General features: G+C 44.0%; 1 protein-coding gene across 1 annotated transcript in view; it reads right to left on the reverse strand.

Moving 5' to 3' along the window:
• Positions 1 to 15,143, reverse strand: part of MB21D2 (Mab-21 domain containing 2) — a 79,211-nt gene extending 64,068 nt beyond the window's left edge. The window contains 1 exon segment of the mRNA XM_075716848.1: positions 15,062 to 15,143. Within this exon segment, the coding sequence (XP_075572963.1) occupies positions 15,062 to 15,143 (82 nt within the window).
• Positions 15,144 to 17,303: the final 2,160 nt, after the last annotated feature.

A 17,303-nucleotide genomic window follows, 5' to 3' on the forward strand; every position in this document is an offset into this window, starting at 1 on the left:
TGGTAAACACAGATGCTAGTGTTTAGATCCAAGCTCAGGGATGTGGCTTGGTTCCTCTGGACCACTAATCTTAATCAGAAATGGGAGTTCAGCACCTCTTGCAGCGGGACCTTATCTGAAACAAAAATGCAAAATCAAGGGTAGGTTTGGACCCTGTAACAGAAACCACAGCCTATTCAAAGGAGAACGGGCGATGCCTCTGGCTTTGTCCTGTAACCAGCTACACAGCTTCTGAGGGCAGTGATATGCTCATTATCTAAGAAACTGTGTCCCACAGGTAAGGGTAGAAGTGTGCGTGTGTGTGCACGCACATGCCCTCTGCTGCGTACGCAGGCCCCATTGTGTGCAGACACTGCTCAGAGCAGACTGACACACATCGACTTATTCACTCTCTGAGCCTTGGTGATCAGCTGCATTGTCACATGAACCTCTGACCGGCACCATGTTTGACTTTGACCAAGCACCTTTCCTTCATCTCCCTCCCCAGCAAAGCCTACAAATAAAAACAATTCACCGACAGTATTAACATAATGCAGGATCTGACTTGCAGAAGAGCAGTTAGCAGCGTTCAGCGTTGGTGGCCTGCCCTGCAGGATTAGTTCTGCTAACTCGGCTCAGCCCGTGCCCTCCCATGCCAGCCTGCTGTGGTCACTGCCTGTCTGAGCACTCAGGACCTCTTGCCTCCAGCCCCTGCCAGGGTTTGAGCACCCTGTTTCTCTGCTGTGTGTTTTTGTCTTGGGGTGACAATCTCATACAGGCGGACAGCTCCCTCTTGTGATAACACAGCTCCCACAGAAGTCACAGTAGCTCCTGAACCCCAAACCACTTCAAGACCTTGTGTTTTGCCCTGTCCATCTCTGAACATCTGTAAGTCCCCTGTGTGCCTGCCATAACAATTTCTAGTTGTGTGGGTATCCTTGCTTCACTTTCGTGTGGTGCAAACTGCTAGCAGCTATGATGTATGCATCGCTGGCACCACTTGGCAAAGCAGCTGGATGTTTTGATACAAGGTACGCTTTTCATCTCCAACCCTCTTGCCTCATCTTTTTCAAGCCAATGTTCTCCACAGGCTTCATGGACTGAGTAGCTTTCTTTCCTAACCGTATCCTATTTGCTGCAACATATTTCAATACTGGGACTTCCAGTAGTTTCTTCATGAGTGTTTTGTCTCAGATTCTGTCTTTCAGTGGGTCTCCAAATGGTCACACTGACTCTCCACCCACATCAATCACAGACTTACATTATCATTTTTCCCCCTCTTCATTTACAATGTTTAAATCCCATTCAGTAACAGCTTCATAGCTAGCTTTGATTGCCTGAATTCACTAAACACCTACTGGAAACATAAAGTGCTTCAGAAACAGTTAATGCCAGAAGCAATGGAGATTTCAGTTTGATTGCCTTTTTTAATGGCACCTCTGCTTGAAGTTGTAGTCACCTTCATATTTGCAGAAAGTTTCCATTAGATCAGGGTGTTAACTGCTCCATGCTTCTTGCTCATCTGGAGTTTGTTTTTTTCCTGGTACCATGCATTATTCAGAAATTGCTCAGAACCAAAGAATGGGCTTTATTTAGTGTCTGAGCTCAAACCAACACTGTTCACCAAGAGCATCATCAAGCTAGCAGTTTTAATTTTCTTCAAGAGTCTCTGACATGTACTGTACCTCTCTGCCCCACCTCAGCGCTAAGAGAAATTCTCCTTCATGAAAAGCAGTTGTACTTGCAAAAGAAGGAGCCTTTTTACCACCTTCTCTTGAAAACTTTGAATGCGCTTGGGTCCCTCAGTGGCAAGTGGGATCTGCTGCACTGTCATATGCTTGTTAATACCCTTGAAACTGCATCAGCTTGCAATTTTACCTCATCACATCAGTGCAATTTAAGATCTCTGAATAAATACACAGTTAATTCAAGTGTTACGTAAATCAAGCACTAGGGATTACTTGAGCAAATAAATGAGAATGAGATTGCAAGTATGGTTGGCCAGGAGTTTTCTACTAAATGTTTTTTTCTTTCTGAAATGGAACTCTCTACGGAAACATTGCAGCATCCTCAAAACTCCTCCTGTGAGCATTATTTGGGGCCTAGGAGGAATCTATGGCCTCTGCCATACTGGGCCCAAGACTCACCAATAAGGATATTCACCTTAGGTGGGATAGGGATTGAACACCCTGACTACTAAAGTGTTTCTTGCCTGCACTGGAATCTGTGCGCTCCCTCTCACATGCACTCTTCCTTTCTTCCATGTGTTTTCTCTTTCCTTCAAAACATCTTCCTCTTTTTCTCATGCAAAACAGGCTTGCTCTTCTTTTTCTCCTGCAGAACAGATACTCTCTTTTCTGCTCAGCACCATTTCCAGCATTTAGAAATAGAACAGGCCACAGAGAAATGAAGCGAAAGAGAAGAATCAACTGTTCTCACTTCTGTAGCATGACCTGAGACCTCAAAATGCTTTTCACACTTGAATAGGCTGTCTCAAAAAACTGCTGGATAGCAAGTGAGTGTTAATACCACCACCCTAAGACTGGCAAAACAAGTCTGCAGTAGCCATGAAGAGCAATTGGCCCGGGATACCAAGGGAGAAAGACCAGGTAACCCAGGGCCTTATGCTCAGTGCATCTCATTTAGGTGCTGCAAACTGGTAGGGGGAATTAATTGGAACAAGATCCAGAAATAAGATGCAGCTTCAGGTACATTATCTCAGGATATTTTACTGCAGCTAGTAATTAGAGTATGAGGCAGAATGAGCTAGAGTCATCCCTCATTTCATAGAAATTGTACCCAGATTTTCTGAGGCTAAAAGTAGACTCAAGAAACCTCTTCCCTTTCTGTACTTAGCGCTGAAGCAGCTGTAGCTCAAAGTTTCGTATGGCAAGGGTCTTCACCAGGAACAAAATTACTGAATGGAAGTGCTCTATTTTTCCAATCTGGTGGCTGCAATTTCTGCTTCATATTATTGCGGTACCTTCTAAGCTGTTCAAGGGCCCTTTGTGCCTTGTGTTGCAGAAACCTGGTCCTGGCCTATAGAACAGGCTGTCTGTGCAGATAAGAAGAATGACACAGAGCAGGGAAGTGAGCCATGCACAGTGAGGGATTTGCTCAGCAGCAGACCAAGGAACCTGCTGTGCCATCCTCCTCCTTCTCCTTCACTGGCGCTGCACCCAACTCTGCCCTTCCCACTGATAGCTGAACCCAGGACAAGAATTCCATCTCACTTTTCTCCTCCCTGCACACTTTCACTGTGTGGCCTGAATTCCCAGATCTGCAACAGTTCCTGGAGGAAGGAGCCCAGAGTAGCACCAGATCTAGTTTCACATTTTTCAGAACCTCACTTTCATTAGGCTGCCCTGGTGATATCCTTATTTACTTCAGCTGCTTCGCTGCTCTTCAGGTCTTTCCCTCCACTAGCAGTCCCTAGTCTGGTTCTGGAGCGAGGCATTTTAGGACTCCTGGACAGGATTGGAATGTCACAGCATGCCATGACATCACCAAAGCACTCCTTGTGCTTCTCTGCATCAGGACTTGCCCTCATTCCGATGCCAGAAACTTTGCTTCTCTTTCACACACCCCAAAAATGTCTTCAAAACAGCAGTTACAGGTAGCGGTCATCAGACTCCACAAGGCTGGGATCAACAAAGGACGAGTTTAGTGTAGTCTCAGGGAAAAGAGAGTCTTTCAGATGAATTTTGGACTCATGATCTCTCCCTGGCTCTGCTATTCAAGTTGCATGCTTTAAAGGGGCAAGACTTGAAGGAACTGTAGTGAACATAAAGTCACACAGCCCTACCAGAGCACTCCCAGACTCTGGAGATCTGGAGCTGGCAAGCAATTTGTCTGCTGCTCTGTACCCAGGGCTCCCCCTTGTCTTCCCCCAGTTATAGAGGAAAGCCAGTCCCATTCTGGCCCATGGACCATTAATTTCACCACCTGGAGCTGTCTCCACATGGGGACATGTGTGGTACCAGCTGCAAAATTTGCCAGCCAAAGCAGCATGGATTACACTCAACTCTGTCCCTCTCCAAACACCTAGTGTGTCCCAGATATTTCCCAGAGACCATAAGAAGCTGGCTGCCCTTTTTTCCCCTCCAGTCACCAGAGACTTTGTCTAAGTTAGTGTCTGTAAATAAAAATCTGGGAGATTTACAGGCACAATTTCCATATGCAAAGGATTATGACAGATCAATAGCACCCAGCACACACCACAATCTTGAGACAATTTTTAAAATGGTTGTGTTGCCTCCTTGACAGACTTGAATTTTTCCTCCAGATTAAAAAAAAAAATAAATGCCTCCTCCGGTGAAGAGTTGTGATCTCCTACATCCTGTCAGCAGAACACAGCATCGAGCCATCCACATGGCAGTGGAGCTGTGCTCATTAAAATCTTTTGAAACAATGGCATTGCATCTGTCATAGCCAGCCACAAATACCCATACTCAGGATGCTTAAAACATTTTCTAAAAGAATAGCAGATGCTTAGTGCATATCCCAAGCTAGAAATATATCTAGCTCGTATATCCACCAAGGCTTTTGAAGCAGACTTCTGATTCTCAGCCAGCTTCAGACACTAACTATTGAAAGACCCCAGCCAGATCATCTACTATTCTTGCCTCAGTGTCCTTTTTTTTTGTTGAAAATATACTGGTGAGCTGTTTATCTCATTGTTGTTAAGTGTAATTAGATTGTACACAGACACCTTTGAAGTTGATCTAATAAACTTCATAGTCTGTAAGTGGGTTGGCTCAGGGCCTCTGTAAGCAATGTTTGGAAATATTTCTGCTGTTCATTTCCCTGGCTTATGTCAATTTTCTGTCATTAGTTTTATTTTTAAATTGGGATTATCTCAAGTAGTAAAATTTGGATTCAGATCTGAGCAGTGCTGAGCGTTGTAGTGCTGCACTGGAGCTAATGCTCTGGTACAGGGATATGGCCAGAACATGAAATCCCTCATCTATGTGCAAATTCCCCCTCCATGGAGAGGATACAGCTTTGGTGTTTGCGTTTGGTTCCATATATAATAAATAAATTCTGGTGGGGCAGATTGGAGAATAGAAACAGCAAAACACGCTCCTTTACACATCTACATGCATTAGGTATGATTTGACTACACTCATTGCTATTGTTCATTTGTAGCTAATTACTTGTATTACAGTAATATCAAAAGCCACAAATGAGAATCAGCGCCCTATTGTACTGGAAACCAGATATAAACATAATGAAGAACTGGTCATTAGCACTTCTCTTTCGTTTCACTGTATGCTCGGAGACCTCACTCAGCAACTCTCTTCCTACCCAGGAGCTTTGAAAAGTTACCAGCGGGCCTGTGCCTGCAGTGATGTACAGGTACAGGCTGAGAAGAACCGATTACACTATTCTCTATTTTATATATATCTATACACTATTACACACGATTCTCCTGTGCCAACCCTCTGCTCACAAGGTGGCTACCAGCAGCAGTTTAACACCCACATTGTATTCTGCAGCTCTTGAGCAGATTTCAACAGGGCACTTTTCAGGCAAACTCTGCAAAATAGCAACTGTCCTTGCTATTTAGACATACCTGCTACTTCTTTGGAGCCTCATGGAGCCTCCAATCCCAGCATCATTTGTTATTTAAAATCCCACATTGAGTTTACAGGTGACTCAGTTCTCCAGACCATTGGGTAGTGGTTGTAGCTGTAAAAGATGGATATTTTTCCAAGTTTGAAAACAAGAAAGGCTCCAGCCACCAGACTCTTTCCTATGTCCCTGGAGAACACACTTCTTGCAAGTTGTCATAAAGCAGTGGGAAAAAGGAGGTTTGCAAGAAATGCTACCCTGTGGCAGCAGCCCCACAAAGAGAAAACACAGTCCCTTGGTCATGTGTTGAAAGCCAATTGTCCCTTTCCTCTGCCTTTCCCCACATTGTGCTTCCTGTTAGAATACCCTAATCTGTAACTGACTGTCAAACCACTGGCTTCTATATCAATTTCCCTTTCATTAGCTGAAGATCTAAGAGCTTTCTGAGTGTCTTTGTGTACAAATACATTAACATAAAATGAAATCCAGGAGGCCTGAGCTCTGTATTGTATTTAAATGCCCTACTTCACTAAAAACCTTTCTGCATCTCATGGCAAAAGGGATGTCCCCTGGCCACTGCAGACAGATTTTTTAGAGCTTGGGTTTTGGGTTGCTGAGAAGCAGCATTCAGCACAGCTCTGGCTCATAGATAGGTTCATATCTGAGGAAGGGAAGAACCTGAGATGGATAAACAAAGGCAGCAACAATCTATAATGAAAAAACCCTCCTGTAATGCTTGTGACAGGCTGCAAATGTGTCAGATAAAACATTTCAGTGGTCTATAATAAGGAGTAGGAATTTGTGTCCTGAACACAGGACTTGTCTGTCTGCCAAGACAGATAATTGCAGATGAAAAATAGTGTAAAAATGGGAGGCAGGGGGGAAGGAAAGTTATGGAAAATCAAGGGAATTGTGTTTTTCACAAAATAAAGATATTAGTGAGCCAGGACTTGGCCACAACTGCAACATGCATGAATATGTCTTTCTAGATTTAGTTCAACTTATAAATCTACTAACTAAAACAATTTATTTTCTACTTCCAGTATTGGGCATGCTGTTTTCTGCTTGCTGGAATGATCTGTATTTACTGTTAAGTGTTTTGTGCTAGCAGCTGGCATACAAATACCTGAAATATAAATGGGACCCTGGGAAATGAAACACATCCTTTAGTCTGAGATTATTAAACACTTTTTGGTAGGACTTCTAATGCACAGGTATGTAATGTTGGAATACCTGCCACAGAAGGACCTTTGTAACATTTTCCTAATTTAATTCTTCTCAAAAGCCACAATATCCTTTCATGCTAGAATCCCTCTGTGACTCCTATTCTGAAAGCTTGGCATGTTGTCACCTGGGAAGAAAGTCACATAAAGTCACTGTGTTTCCTCTTCCCTCCTCAGCTCTTTTGCAGACACAGGCAAATCCTGATGTTGCTGCTGTCAGCTGTCTTCCATTTTCCCTGCTGTGAACTTGCAAGAGGTGAATAAGGATAGATGCCTAGACATTTGCTATGACTTCTGTTGTTCTCAGCTCTGCAAACACTTGCATCTGGCAGCCTTAGCTGTACTGCTTAAACTCAGGGGAACTCTGGCAGAGAGTGCTAGTGTCAGGCACTGGTTCAGCATGTCCCCCATCAGGTGGTGGAATAACAAATCTGTTGAAAAGCATACAGCTACACTCAGCAAGGTCTTTTCCTTCAAGGTTCTATAACAACAGAGCAAAAGAAGTTAGCATAAGCAGAAAAAGGAACAGAAATGGCCATCAGAAATGGAAAAGTCCCAAAGCAGATATTGTGTAGCCATTACTTAAAGCCTGTTGACCAGAGAGCTTGGAAGAGGAGCTTAGCATCACCCCTAAATACCCCAAGTGCATGACAGCACCCCACCATGCTCTGAATGCAAGAATTCCTAAGAAGCTTAAGCATGTTAACTGTGGGACTGTAGCAAATGATTGCACAACCAAGACCCACTTCTTATAGTTATGTGACAGCATTGATGTCTGTGAGGTGGGAGTGAGGGTGCAGAGCAGGGTTCAGGGAGTCCTGTTACGTTAGAGTGACAAGTGCTAGGGGGGAAAAAAACAGACTGCGTACAGCAGAGTCTGCTCAGGAGGGGTCTGTAATTGCAGTTGAAAGGCCAGGCTGCTCAGCTAAAGGAAGTAAACAAAGAATTGATCAGTTATTGCTGCATCACAGATGCAGTCATGGTTTCTTGCATGCAAGCTTCCAGGGTATGATCAAACTCCATTATCAATTTACAGTGTTAGTCTATGAAGCTGTAATCCAAAGTAAAGCTCTTTGCATCTCCCTAAAGCTGCAGAGTTTATGTGGGAACAAGGGTCTGCTAGCAGGAACTCCATGCAGGATCAAAACCTTAGCTTTTTTCTGCCTTTCTTGGCTATGTGATGCATTTTCATGGGGTTATGAGGATGGTCTCCTGTGATTTCATGCTGTCCATTTTCCCAGAAACCAGATCACTGGTCTCTGCTGTCTATTTTTGCTTTTCTTACTCTAATGAGTATGCATGATAAACAAGAGGTGTACAGCATAATAGAACCCCCTGGAAGTATTTATAAATAAAAGGCTTTTAGAAACCTTTTATAGGGAAGCCCTATAGACATTAATAGATAGTGAACACTTTTCTATAGGCATTGTTTTTCCACTAGTCTATACAATTCAATAGCAAATTATATTCCTGCTATCAAATCCCAAAGGATGATTCAGAAAACCATTAGAAAGGATCTAATTCTCTGTAATTTTCTGCAGTAATTAAGATAAAAGCCTTTCAGGGTCTCATCTATTACAGTTCATGGGATTTTTCCACAGGAAAATAAATGATCAGTTTAAATTCTCCTTGGTTACTAGTTTAAATTCTCCTTGGTTACTTAAGCAAAGTAAAGCCAGTAAATTCTGGAGGTTTATTCAGATAAAATTTCCTTTCATTTCTGTGGGAAATTTGCTTAATTTCGGGAGACAGTGAGGGCCAAGGATTAGGCTCCCTGTTTGTGATTTTTATGACAGAACACCAAACTTCACCTTCTGCTAGAGCCAAACAATTCCAGTGATTTTGCCGCTTCTTCCCTCTGGGCTGGCAGGGAACATGTGCTTTGTGGAGGCATTGCACACAGCAGCAGGTCCCACTCCATTAACACGTGGAGGCTCAGTGTTGTGGTGAACTCAGAGCTCTGAGGACTGTGGCATGTTTGGAGAGCTGCAGAGTGCTAATTGAAACACCGCTAGTGTTTTTCCCATCATGTGCTTGGAAAGCCATCTGAGGACCAACTCAGCTCTGTGCCTACCTATATCTTATCCGGGAAGAAGAGACCATGTTTCTAGAATGTTGTGCTGAGCTCCTGTGAAACCCAAATGTTTCTTTGCCCCTTGTCTCCACATTTGCTGCCTCAGGAGAGGCACTAACGACCTCTGCAGGGAACTCACTGCAGAACCTTGGGAAGGGGTCACACATATGAGAGAAGAAGGGTTCATAAAAGCCATGGTGACATGTCGAAGAGCTTAAAGGCAAAAATTACTCCTGTGCCATGCTTTGTTGGAGCTCCCCTTGTGAGGCTGTGACCTATACTTTGGACTATGTAAAGCAGAGGGTCAGGCCTCTGTGAAATCCTGACCTTGCTGACAACAATAAGTGCTTTTTCATTGACTTCCCTGGGTTTCTGGAATGAGAGATTCGTCCATAGAGCTATCATTAGCCCACTCTGGGTAGTGCCCTCTCTGCCCATCCTAATGGTTTTTCCTCCAGCCTCCTCCATTCCATCCTTCTCCTCCACCACTCTTTGAGGCTGACAGGGAACTGCCCACAACAAGTAAACAAGTAAAATGACAACAATAATTGCTTCTTCTGTGTGGCATTCCTCATTCCCAGGCCTCTTCAGAGCCAAGTGTTTTAATATCACTGACCTTTTATATGCAGCTTACAGCTAGCTCTTTCCTGGAGAATCATAGAATCGTAGAATGCTTTGGGTTGGAAGGGACCATTAGAGGTCATCAAGCCCAACGCCCCTGCAGTGAGCAGGGACATCTTTAACTAGATCAGGTTGCTCAGAGCCCCATCCAACCTGACCTTGAAGGTTTCTAGGGATGGGGCCTTCACTACCTCTCCGGGCAACCTGTTCCAGTGCAAAGAATCATAGAATCATAGAATTGTTTAGGTTGGAAAAGACCTTTAAGATCATCCAGTCCAACCATTAACCTAACACTACCAAGTCCACCACTAAACCAGTTAAGGGTAGAGTAATAATTTCATGTTTCCTGGTTTGGTGGCTGGATTATTTTTTAATGAAAGTAAAAACTAGGAATCATTATGGTTGGAAAGGTCCTTTAAGATCATCAGTCCAATCATCAACCCAACACCACCATGCCCACTAAACCATGTCCCAAAGTGCCACATCTACCCATTTTTTGAACTCTTCCAGGGATGGTGACTCCACCACCTCTCTGGGCAGCCTGTTCCAATGCTTGACTACCCTTTCCGTGAAGACATTTTTCCTAATATCCAATCTAAACCTCCCCTGGTGCAGCTTGAAGCCATTTCCTCTCGTCCTATCATTAGCTACTTGGGAGAAGAGACCAACACCCACCTCGCTACAACCTCCTTTCAGGTAGTTGTAGAGAGCAATAAGGTCTCCCCTCAGCCTCCTCTTCTCCAGGCTAAACAACCCCAGTTCCCTCAGCCGCTCCTCATAAGACCTGTGCTCCAGACCCTTCACCAGCTTCGCTGACCTTCTCTGGACACACTCCAGCACCTCAGTGTCCTTCTTGTATTGAGGGGCCCAAAACTGGACACAGTATTCCAGGTGGGGCCTCACCAGTGCTGAGTACAGTGGGACAATCACCTCCTTGCTCCTGATGGCCACACTATTCCTGATACAAGCCAGGATGCTGTTGGCCTTCTTGGGCACCTGGGCACACTGCTGGCTCATGTTCAGCCGGCTGTCAACCAACACCCCCAGGTCCTTTTCAGCCAGGCAGCTTTCCAGCCACTCTTCCCCAAGCCTGTAGCGTTGCATGTGGTTGTTGTGACTGAAGTGCAGGACCCAGCAAGAAGCCAGAACCAAAGCTGGGTGCAGAACACAGCACTTTGGATTTAGTCATCGTCATTGGTTCTTGTATCTGTATCTTTCCCTATGTCATTATCTGCCTCCCAGACACAGTGTGAAAGGAACCTATTCCTGTTTCCAGGAGCTGTAGATGGCAGACCCCAGCTGATGGTACAAGAAGGTCATTAGGGGTTAGGAGGGCTATGGAAGCCTGCATAAAATGGGTTACCAAAGATGTTCATCACCACTGCTTCCCAGGGGGCTTTTGGAGGTGTTGGATACACTCATCAGTAACAAGACTTCCTGCTGGAATTATTGCATCAATTAGCCACATGAGAAACATCTTCCTGGTCTCTCCACTTCAACCAGATCCTTCTTCTCAGTGCATGGTGCCCTCTTCATCTTTATTCCAGAGTGATTTATTTCATCTAGTGGTGCATTGCAAAATTTCCTGGCCTAGCATTGATACCAATGACCTATTTTGCCTCCATGTATCAAAGTGTGACTTTGATTACATCACTGTCCCAGCCACTCTAAATCCCAGCCACTTAGCAGCAAACTTAAAGTAGGTCACAATGAGTTCAGAAACAAATGGCTTACAAAGCTAAATCTTCACTCCAGCACGTCAATGCCAGTACTGTACAAGCAAGTAAACTGTAAATCCTTACAGCACCACTACAGAATGTCATTGTAACACTCCAGAGACCAAAGAACAGAACACTCTCTGAGTTAGCTGTTTCTGCTTTTATTAATTTTAATGGCTTTTGCTTGATGCTTTATGAAATTACCATAACTCTTGAATGGTGCTCCTTTTTCATTTGACACTGCGAGGGTGGGAGAAAGGACATGACTCAAGGATTTTTCATTTTACTCCAGACTAAATTGTTCTGTGACCTTAGGCAACCCACCATACTTGTGTGTGCCTGTTTCCCCACTTGCCAAGCAGAAATATTATTTGCTATGCAGGTGAGTTGGGTGCTGCTGACCCTAATAAATCAAGTCCCTTCACAGTCTGCCTACCTTTGAGCTCTTGTCGAAGTCCTCTGGGGAACCTAGGACATGGCTGTTGACACAGTGGACTTTATGATGCTCTGAGCCCCCCTACTAAACTGGAGGATTCAGAGCATCATAAAGTCTGCTGTGGCCAACAACCACCTCTAGTAGTTTCTCCTCTATGTTCATTTTGATTAGGAGTTTGCACATGGCTACAAAGTCCTCATTTCACAACGAATATTTTTCCATGTTCAGAGTGTCAGGAGTCAGACTGCACCAGTGTGTTTTTTCCAGAGTTTCCAGGGGGCTTGTTTTAGCTAGCTGTACAAATATCCATTCAGCTGTAGCCAAACCATCATAAATAATTTTCCACTATTTTTATGGACAGGTATTTTTGTTCTATGTGACAGTGAGTCCCTTTTTTTTAAAACCCTTCTGCTCAAAGGTGATGTTTGCCTTAGTGCACAGTGTAAGCATACAAGAGTTCCCACAGTACTTTTTGGTGAGATTTTTGCTGCACACCAGTCTTTCACCAGTGCCTTTACGTGAATGAATCTCATCCACAAAAAAAACTAGTTTCAAGATTTTGAGCTGAAAAGCACTGTGTAAGTGCCTAGGGTTATTTTCAATTAACAGTATCTAATTCCAAGCACACCATGAATCACATTTTTCTTCTCTCTTTAGAGCCAACATATTAATCCTTTGAAACAAAAATGGCTGCATTTTAATGAGAGTTTAAAAGGGTGAAAGTTCTGCTCTAGTACACTGAGCATAATAGATTATTTTTGTGATGTATATCTTCCATCCACTCGCTTTAATTTTCAGAATAATATCTGGAGAGCAGCCTGTTTTATCTCTGGTCTCTCCTCATTCACTCCACTTAGCTTTCAGTGTGTGTATCACAGTTAATTTGAAGTTGATATTTGTTATTCCTTATAGGCAATATGTTACAATAACAGCAAGAAGATTACAGTGTTGTCCTCTCCAGGTTGGCTTGCACAACAAATCTCAGAGAAGTATTCATTTTAATTGTGTTTTTTCACATTACTTCCTGGCACTAGAACGTAAAGAATCCCTTGTTAGATGAAGCCCTCAGCTGACAATACAGGGCATTAGCATGGGAAAGCCTTCCACTGCTTGTCACAGATGCCATGCAGGTCTGCAGTGGGTTGGTCCATGTCTGTCCTCCTTCAGTGGCAGCTCAAGTCATATGATGTGGTTTGGAGGGGAAGGGATAACCCTGTCCACCAGTGAAGCAGAGTAAGGCAGCAGGCAATGCTAGCAGTAAGGGTAGGAAAGAAGTTGCAAACTAAGAAGGAAATTTCCTATCCCATTCATGCAAGACACCAAGCCTGACACCAAGCCTGATACCTTGTCCATGTTCCTTGCCTGCATATGGTTGCACACGCCTCCTCTCCAGTGTGATTTTGTCCCTCTCATAGCCTGGTTCTCTGTTGCTTTAGCTGGTATTCAGGCCAGGAGTGTGGGGAAGAACGACGTGTCTAACAGCACCTCTGTGTGCCCTTTTTCCCCATTGTGCTCTGCTCTAGAGCTGAGAAGCCCAGGTAGGTGTTTATGTGGCAGATGGGGAGGGGTGGAGGTGCCTATGAAGGAGGTATTTCCAAAGATTTGTTTTAGCATACATGGTCAGAGTAGGAGAAAGCCACGAGAAACAGGTCCACTGTACTGTGTCTTGCACACAGACTAGATGACAGAAAATAAACATGAATAAATGGATACAGAACATCACAAAACTCTCTGGTACAGGAGAATGCACACTGGAGGCTGGGAGCTGTTGCCTGAGAAATAGCAACTAATTTAATCTGTCAGTCCTAGCTGCTAGCTCATAGAGATATAGCTAAATGCCAAGATTTCAATCCTGATCCAGGCCAGCAGCCCAGCCCACTCACCAGCCTGAGTTTCATAAATTTCAGGACCCATGGGACCTTCCTACAGCATTCATTCATTCATTCTCCTGCATTGCTTCACTATATGCAGCTTGGAGGAAATCCAGAGAGGGACCTGAGTCCTGAAAGTGCATCAGAAGTAACTACAGAGCAATGGCTAGCTGATATATTCCAGAAGGCATCCCAGAGCTGAGAAATCGCCTCCTTTCACCTGAGAAAATGATGAGGAAAGATGTCCACAGGACTGCTTCCCAATCTATTTGCCAAGGAGGAATGCTACTGCTTTGTAAGGACCTTTGGAAGGTCCCCACGGTTTCATCTTGGCCCACCTGTGACTAAAACAATAGTATGCATGCACGTCTGATTACACACGATAGGCGTGCTTGCCTATCTCCATTATGAAACTAGATGCACACAACAGCATGTCCTAAATGTGGGCACTATGTTGTGTGACCAGATGTCACCAACACATTCCCTCCTTCCACCATGTACTTTTCAAGTGGTTGTAGCCTGAAACAAGGGCATGGCAGGGTGTCCTGGTTTCAGCTGGGATGGAGTTAATTTTCTTCCTAGTAGCTGGCACAGTGCTGTGTTTTGGATTTAGTAGGAGAAGAATGCTGATAACACACTGATGTTTTAGTTGTTGCTAAGTACTGCTTATGCTAGTCAAGGACTTTGCAGCTTCCCATGCTCTGCCAGGTGCACCAGAAACTGGGAGGGGGCACAGCCAGAATAGTTGATCCAAACTAACCAAAGGGCTATTCCATACCATATGACGTCATGCTCAGTATAGAAACTGGGGGGGGGGGGTTGGCCAGGGAGCAGCGATTGCTGCTCGGGAACTGTCTGGGTATCAATCAGTGGGTGGTGAGCAATTGCATTGTGCATCACTTGCTTTGTATATTTTTTTTTTTTAATTGTTACTATTATCATTACTATTTTACTTTATTTCAATTATTAAACTGTTCTTATCTCACCCCAGGAGTGTTTCTCACTCTCACTCCTCCGATTCTCTCCCCCATCCCACCGGGGTAGGGGGAGTGAGCGAGCGGCTGCATGGTGCTTAGTCACTGGCTGGGGCTAAACCACGACACAGGGAAACTGTCTCACACTTAGAACTGTCTTTGTCATAGTGCAGAGTTGCTTTTATACAGCTATAACAAAAGCTCTGCTAAAACATCAGCTTCAGCATCAGGAAATCCACTGGTACAAGTTTAGATACCTCAGCAACTTAGCTGTAAATTGTACTGTGTTTTTATGGTTTGTATTAGATTAATGTATGGCAGCTAGACCCTATGTATGCAGGAAATAAAAGGAGTTCTTCATCCACAGAGCTCTGAACTGAAGTAGATGAAGCAGGTGGATGAAACTAGACAGTGGCTGTGAGACCACTGTGATAGCAATTCAGTGCAGATGTTTGTGTTTTCCACTGATGTGTAGACAACTACAATCTGACTTCAAACAGCTGGGCAAAACTGGCTTCTTCATTTTGTTGGAAAAGGGAGATTTGAGGAAGCCTGTATAACTTTACTCCAAGGTTGAGAGAAAGAGCCTACCTTTCTGCAGAAAATCAAACTGAATGAACCGGCCATCTCTCAAGTTCTTTTGATTACTCCAGTCAGGCCATGTAAATAACATGCCGCTAGAGGAGAAGAAAATGAAGACTTTAAGTATGCAGAAGAAAGACTCTAACAGCTGCTCATGGAAGAGTAAAACAGAGACACAGGAACAGTTTGCAAAATGTTATGGATAAAACTACAATAAATCATGCCTTCAGCCAGGCCAGCCCAGGTATATTACAAGCAAAATTTAATGAGTCATTGACACCCACTGCACTGTGTGTAACAGGCAAGCAGAGTTGAGCAGATCCATAATGCAGAAGTGTTTTGGAGATGGATAGATGGCTGCTGACCAACATTTTGGCTGTAATAGGCAGTGGCTGGTGACTATGGTACTGTCTGATCTGTGTATCCCTATTTATCTATGCTCTCTGCAGTTAATTTAGCTCCTGACTCCTTGAGCTATCCTGTTATTCCTTTCTCAGTTCTGCTCAGTTATTGTTAATGGACTGTGACTTTTTAGTTTGCTTTGTTTTAAGTATATTTACTCAATTTTCAGCAGGAAAACTGTAATAGTAACTGTGCCTCACAGCATGTTGGGGAGTTGATGCTGATATGTGTGTATTAAAGCCAAAAGGTTGGTCAACCAGTCAGTTGTCTGTCCATCTCCCTAACACCACCATGATTTATTGTAAAATTTGGGTAGCTGTCACCTGTTCTCCCCATATAGCCCCCTACAATGAAGATGTCAGGGGTAAGTTAAACCTCATTTTCTTGCTGGCAGGTTTCTCTAACTACATCAGCTTGTCTTTTCCAACCAGGCCATGTTGTGTTGGGACATTCCACTGCAGTGTGGCTGCCTCAAGCAGATCTGTGGGAGCCTGCCAGAGTAAAGAATTTTCAGTCTTGTTTATCTGTCTGCTTGAGGGTCCCCCGCTCCAGAAGGGAACATAGTCAGCAACTATGCACTCTCCAGTGAAAACAGAGGGTGAAAAGAGGCCTCCAAATTTAAAATACAATTTTGTGTGTGCAAATCCTTGCAGATGCAAGAATTTGTACCTGCACAGTTACCAAAATAAAGGATGGGATGGAACTGTAGCTATAATGATGAGGCAGACAACGACAACACAAAAGCACCTGCCAATTTTATTCATACCCAGGAGCCATCAGACGTTCTGTAGTTACATGTGAGGTAAGAGTATGAGGTAAGTGGACACATCCTCCGTCAACAGTCTGCTGAAATTTTTAGTCGACTTTGGATTATAGATGAATTTACAGCCTCTTGCATTAAAAGTGATGCCATAAAATCACATCCTTTCTTCCATTAGATTTGCAGATGCACACAGTCCTGTCCTGGACTGATTCATGGCAGCATCCCCCTGCTTCTCTGCTGGGTCAGGTCCTCCTGCAATTTCTTTTCTCTGCCACATCCACTTACCCTGGCTGCAATTGCTCCGGAAGAGACTGATGTCACTTGTGTCCAAATCAACTCAGGACAGGAGAGAAGCAGTAGACAGGAAAGGACAATACTACCGGTGTTAGTACACTTATTTGTAATGATGGCTGGATTCTCATGGCTCATTTAGACAGAAGCAAATGAAGATTAATTTGCTAATGGAAATTAACCCTATAGGCATAACAGAGAGCTTGCAAGACCTGATTCTGTTATCATTCTCAGAGATTTCAGACGCAATTTTCACTGAGTTCAATAGAATTTCTCTGGATTTAGCAAGGAAGATCAGTCCTTGCTTTCAGCATGCTGTTTAAAATACACATGAGAATTCTCCTCTCCATTGTGGCAGAACAAAAGCCATTCTCACAGCTCTAGCTGGAGAGGCTTTGGGGCAAAATGCATGTCAGCATGTTACTTCAACTGACTGATTTCTCTGCTGCACAGATGAGCAAACTAGGAGTCATCAACTTCAGCTCATCACAGGAATCAGAGCACCTGTCCCCTTGCACTCTGTGCTCTGCATGAGATGAAAGAAAAAGCAAGTAGATCAGTGCGTGTAAAGCAGAGCAGCTAAGTATAACACTGAAACAGAGTCTTGCAACACCCCTGGCCTGACCTGACCTGACCAGTCCCCGTTGACCCAGATTTGCACCTCTGCCAATTCAGGTAATGAGTATCACTTCAGTGTTCCTACTCTCTCCCAACCAGCATCTCCCCTAACAGCAGAGACAGCTGGCTCTTAATAAGTGGGTAGGAGGTTTTATTACTTTAATGGGGTGAAAAAGA

The sequence above is a fragment of the Pelecanus crispus genome, chromosome 9 (assembly GCF_030463565.1).
Source record: "Pelecanus crispus isolate bPelCri1 chromosome 9, bPelCri1.pri, whole genome shotgun sequence".
In the NCBI taxonomy this organism is placed as follows: domain Eukaryota; kingdom Metazoa; phylum Chordata; class Aves; order Pelecaniformes; family Pelecanidae; genus Pelecanus; species Pelecanus crispus.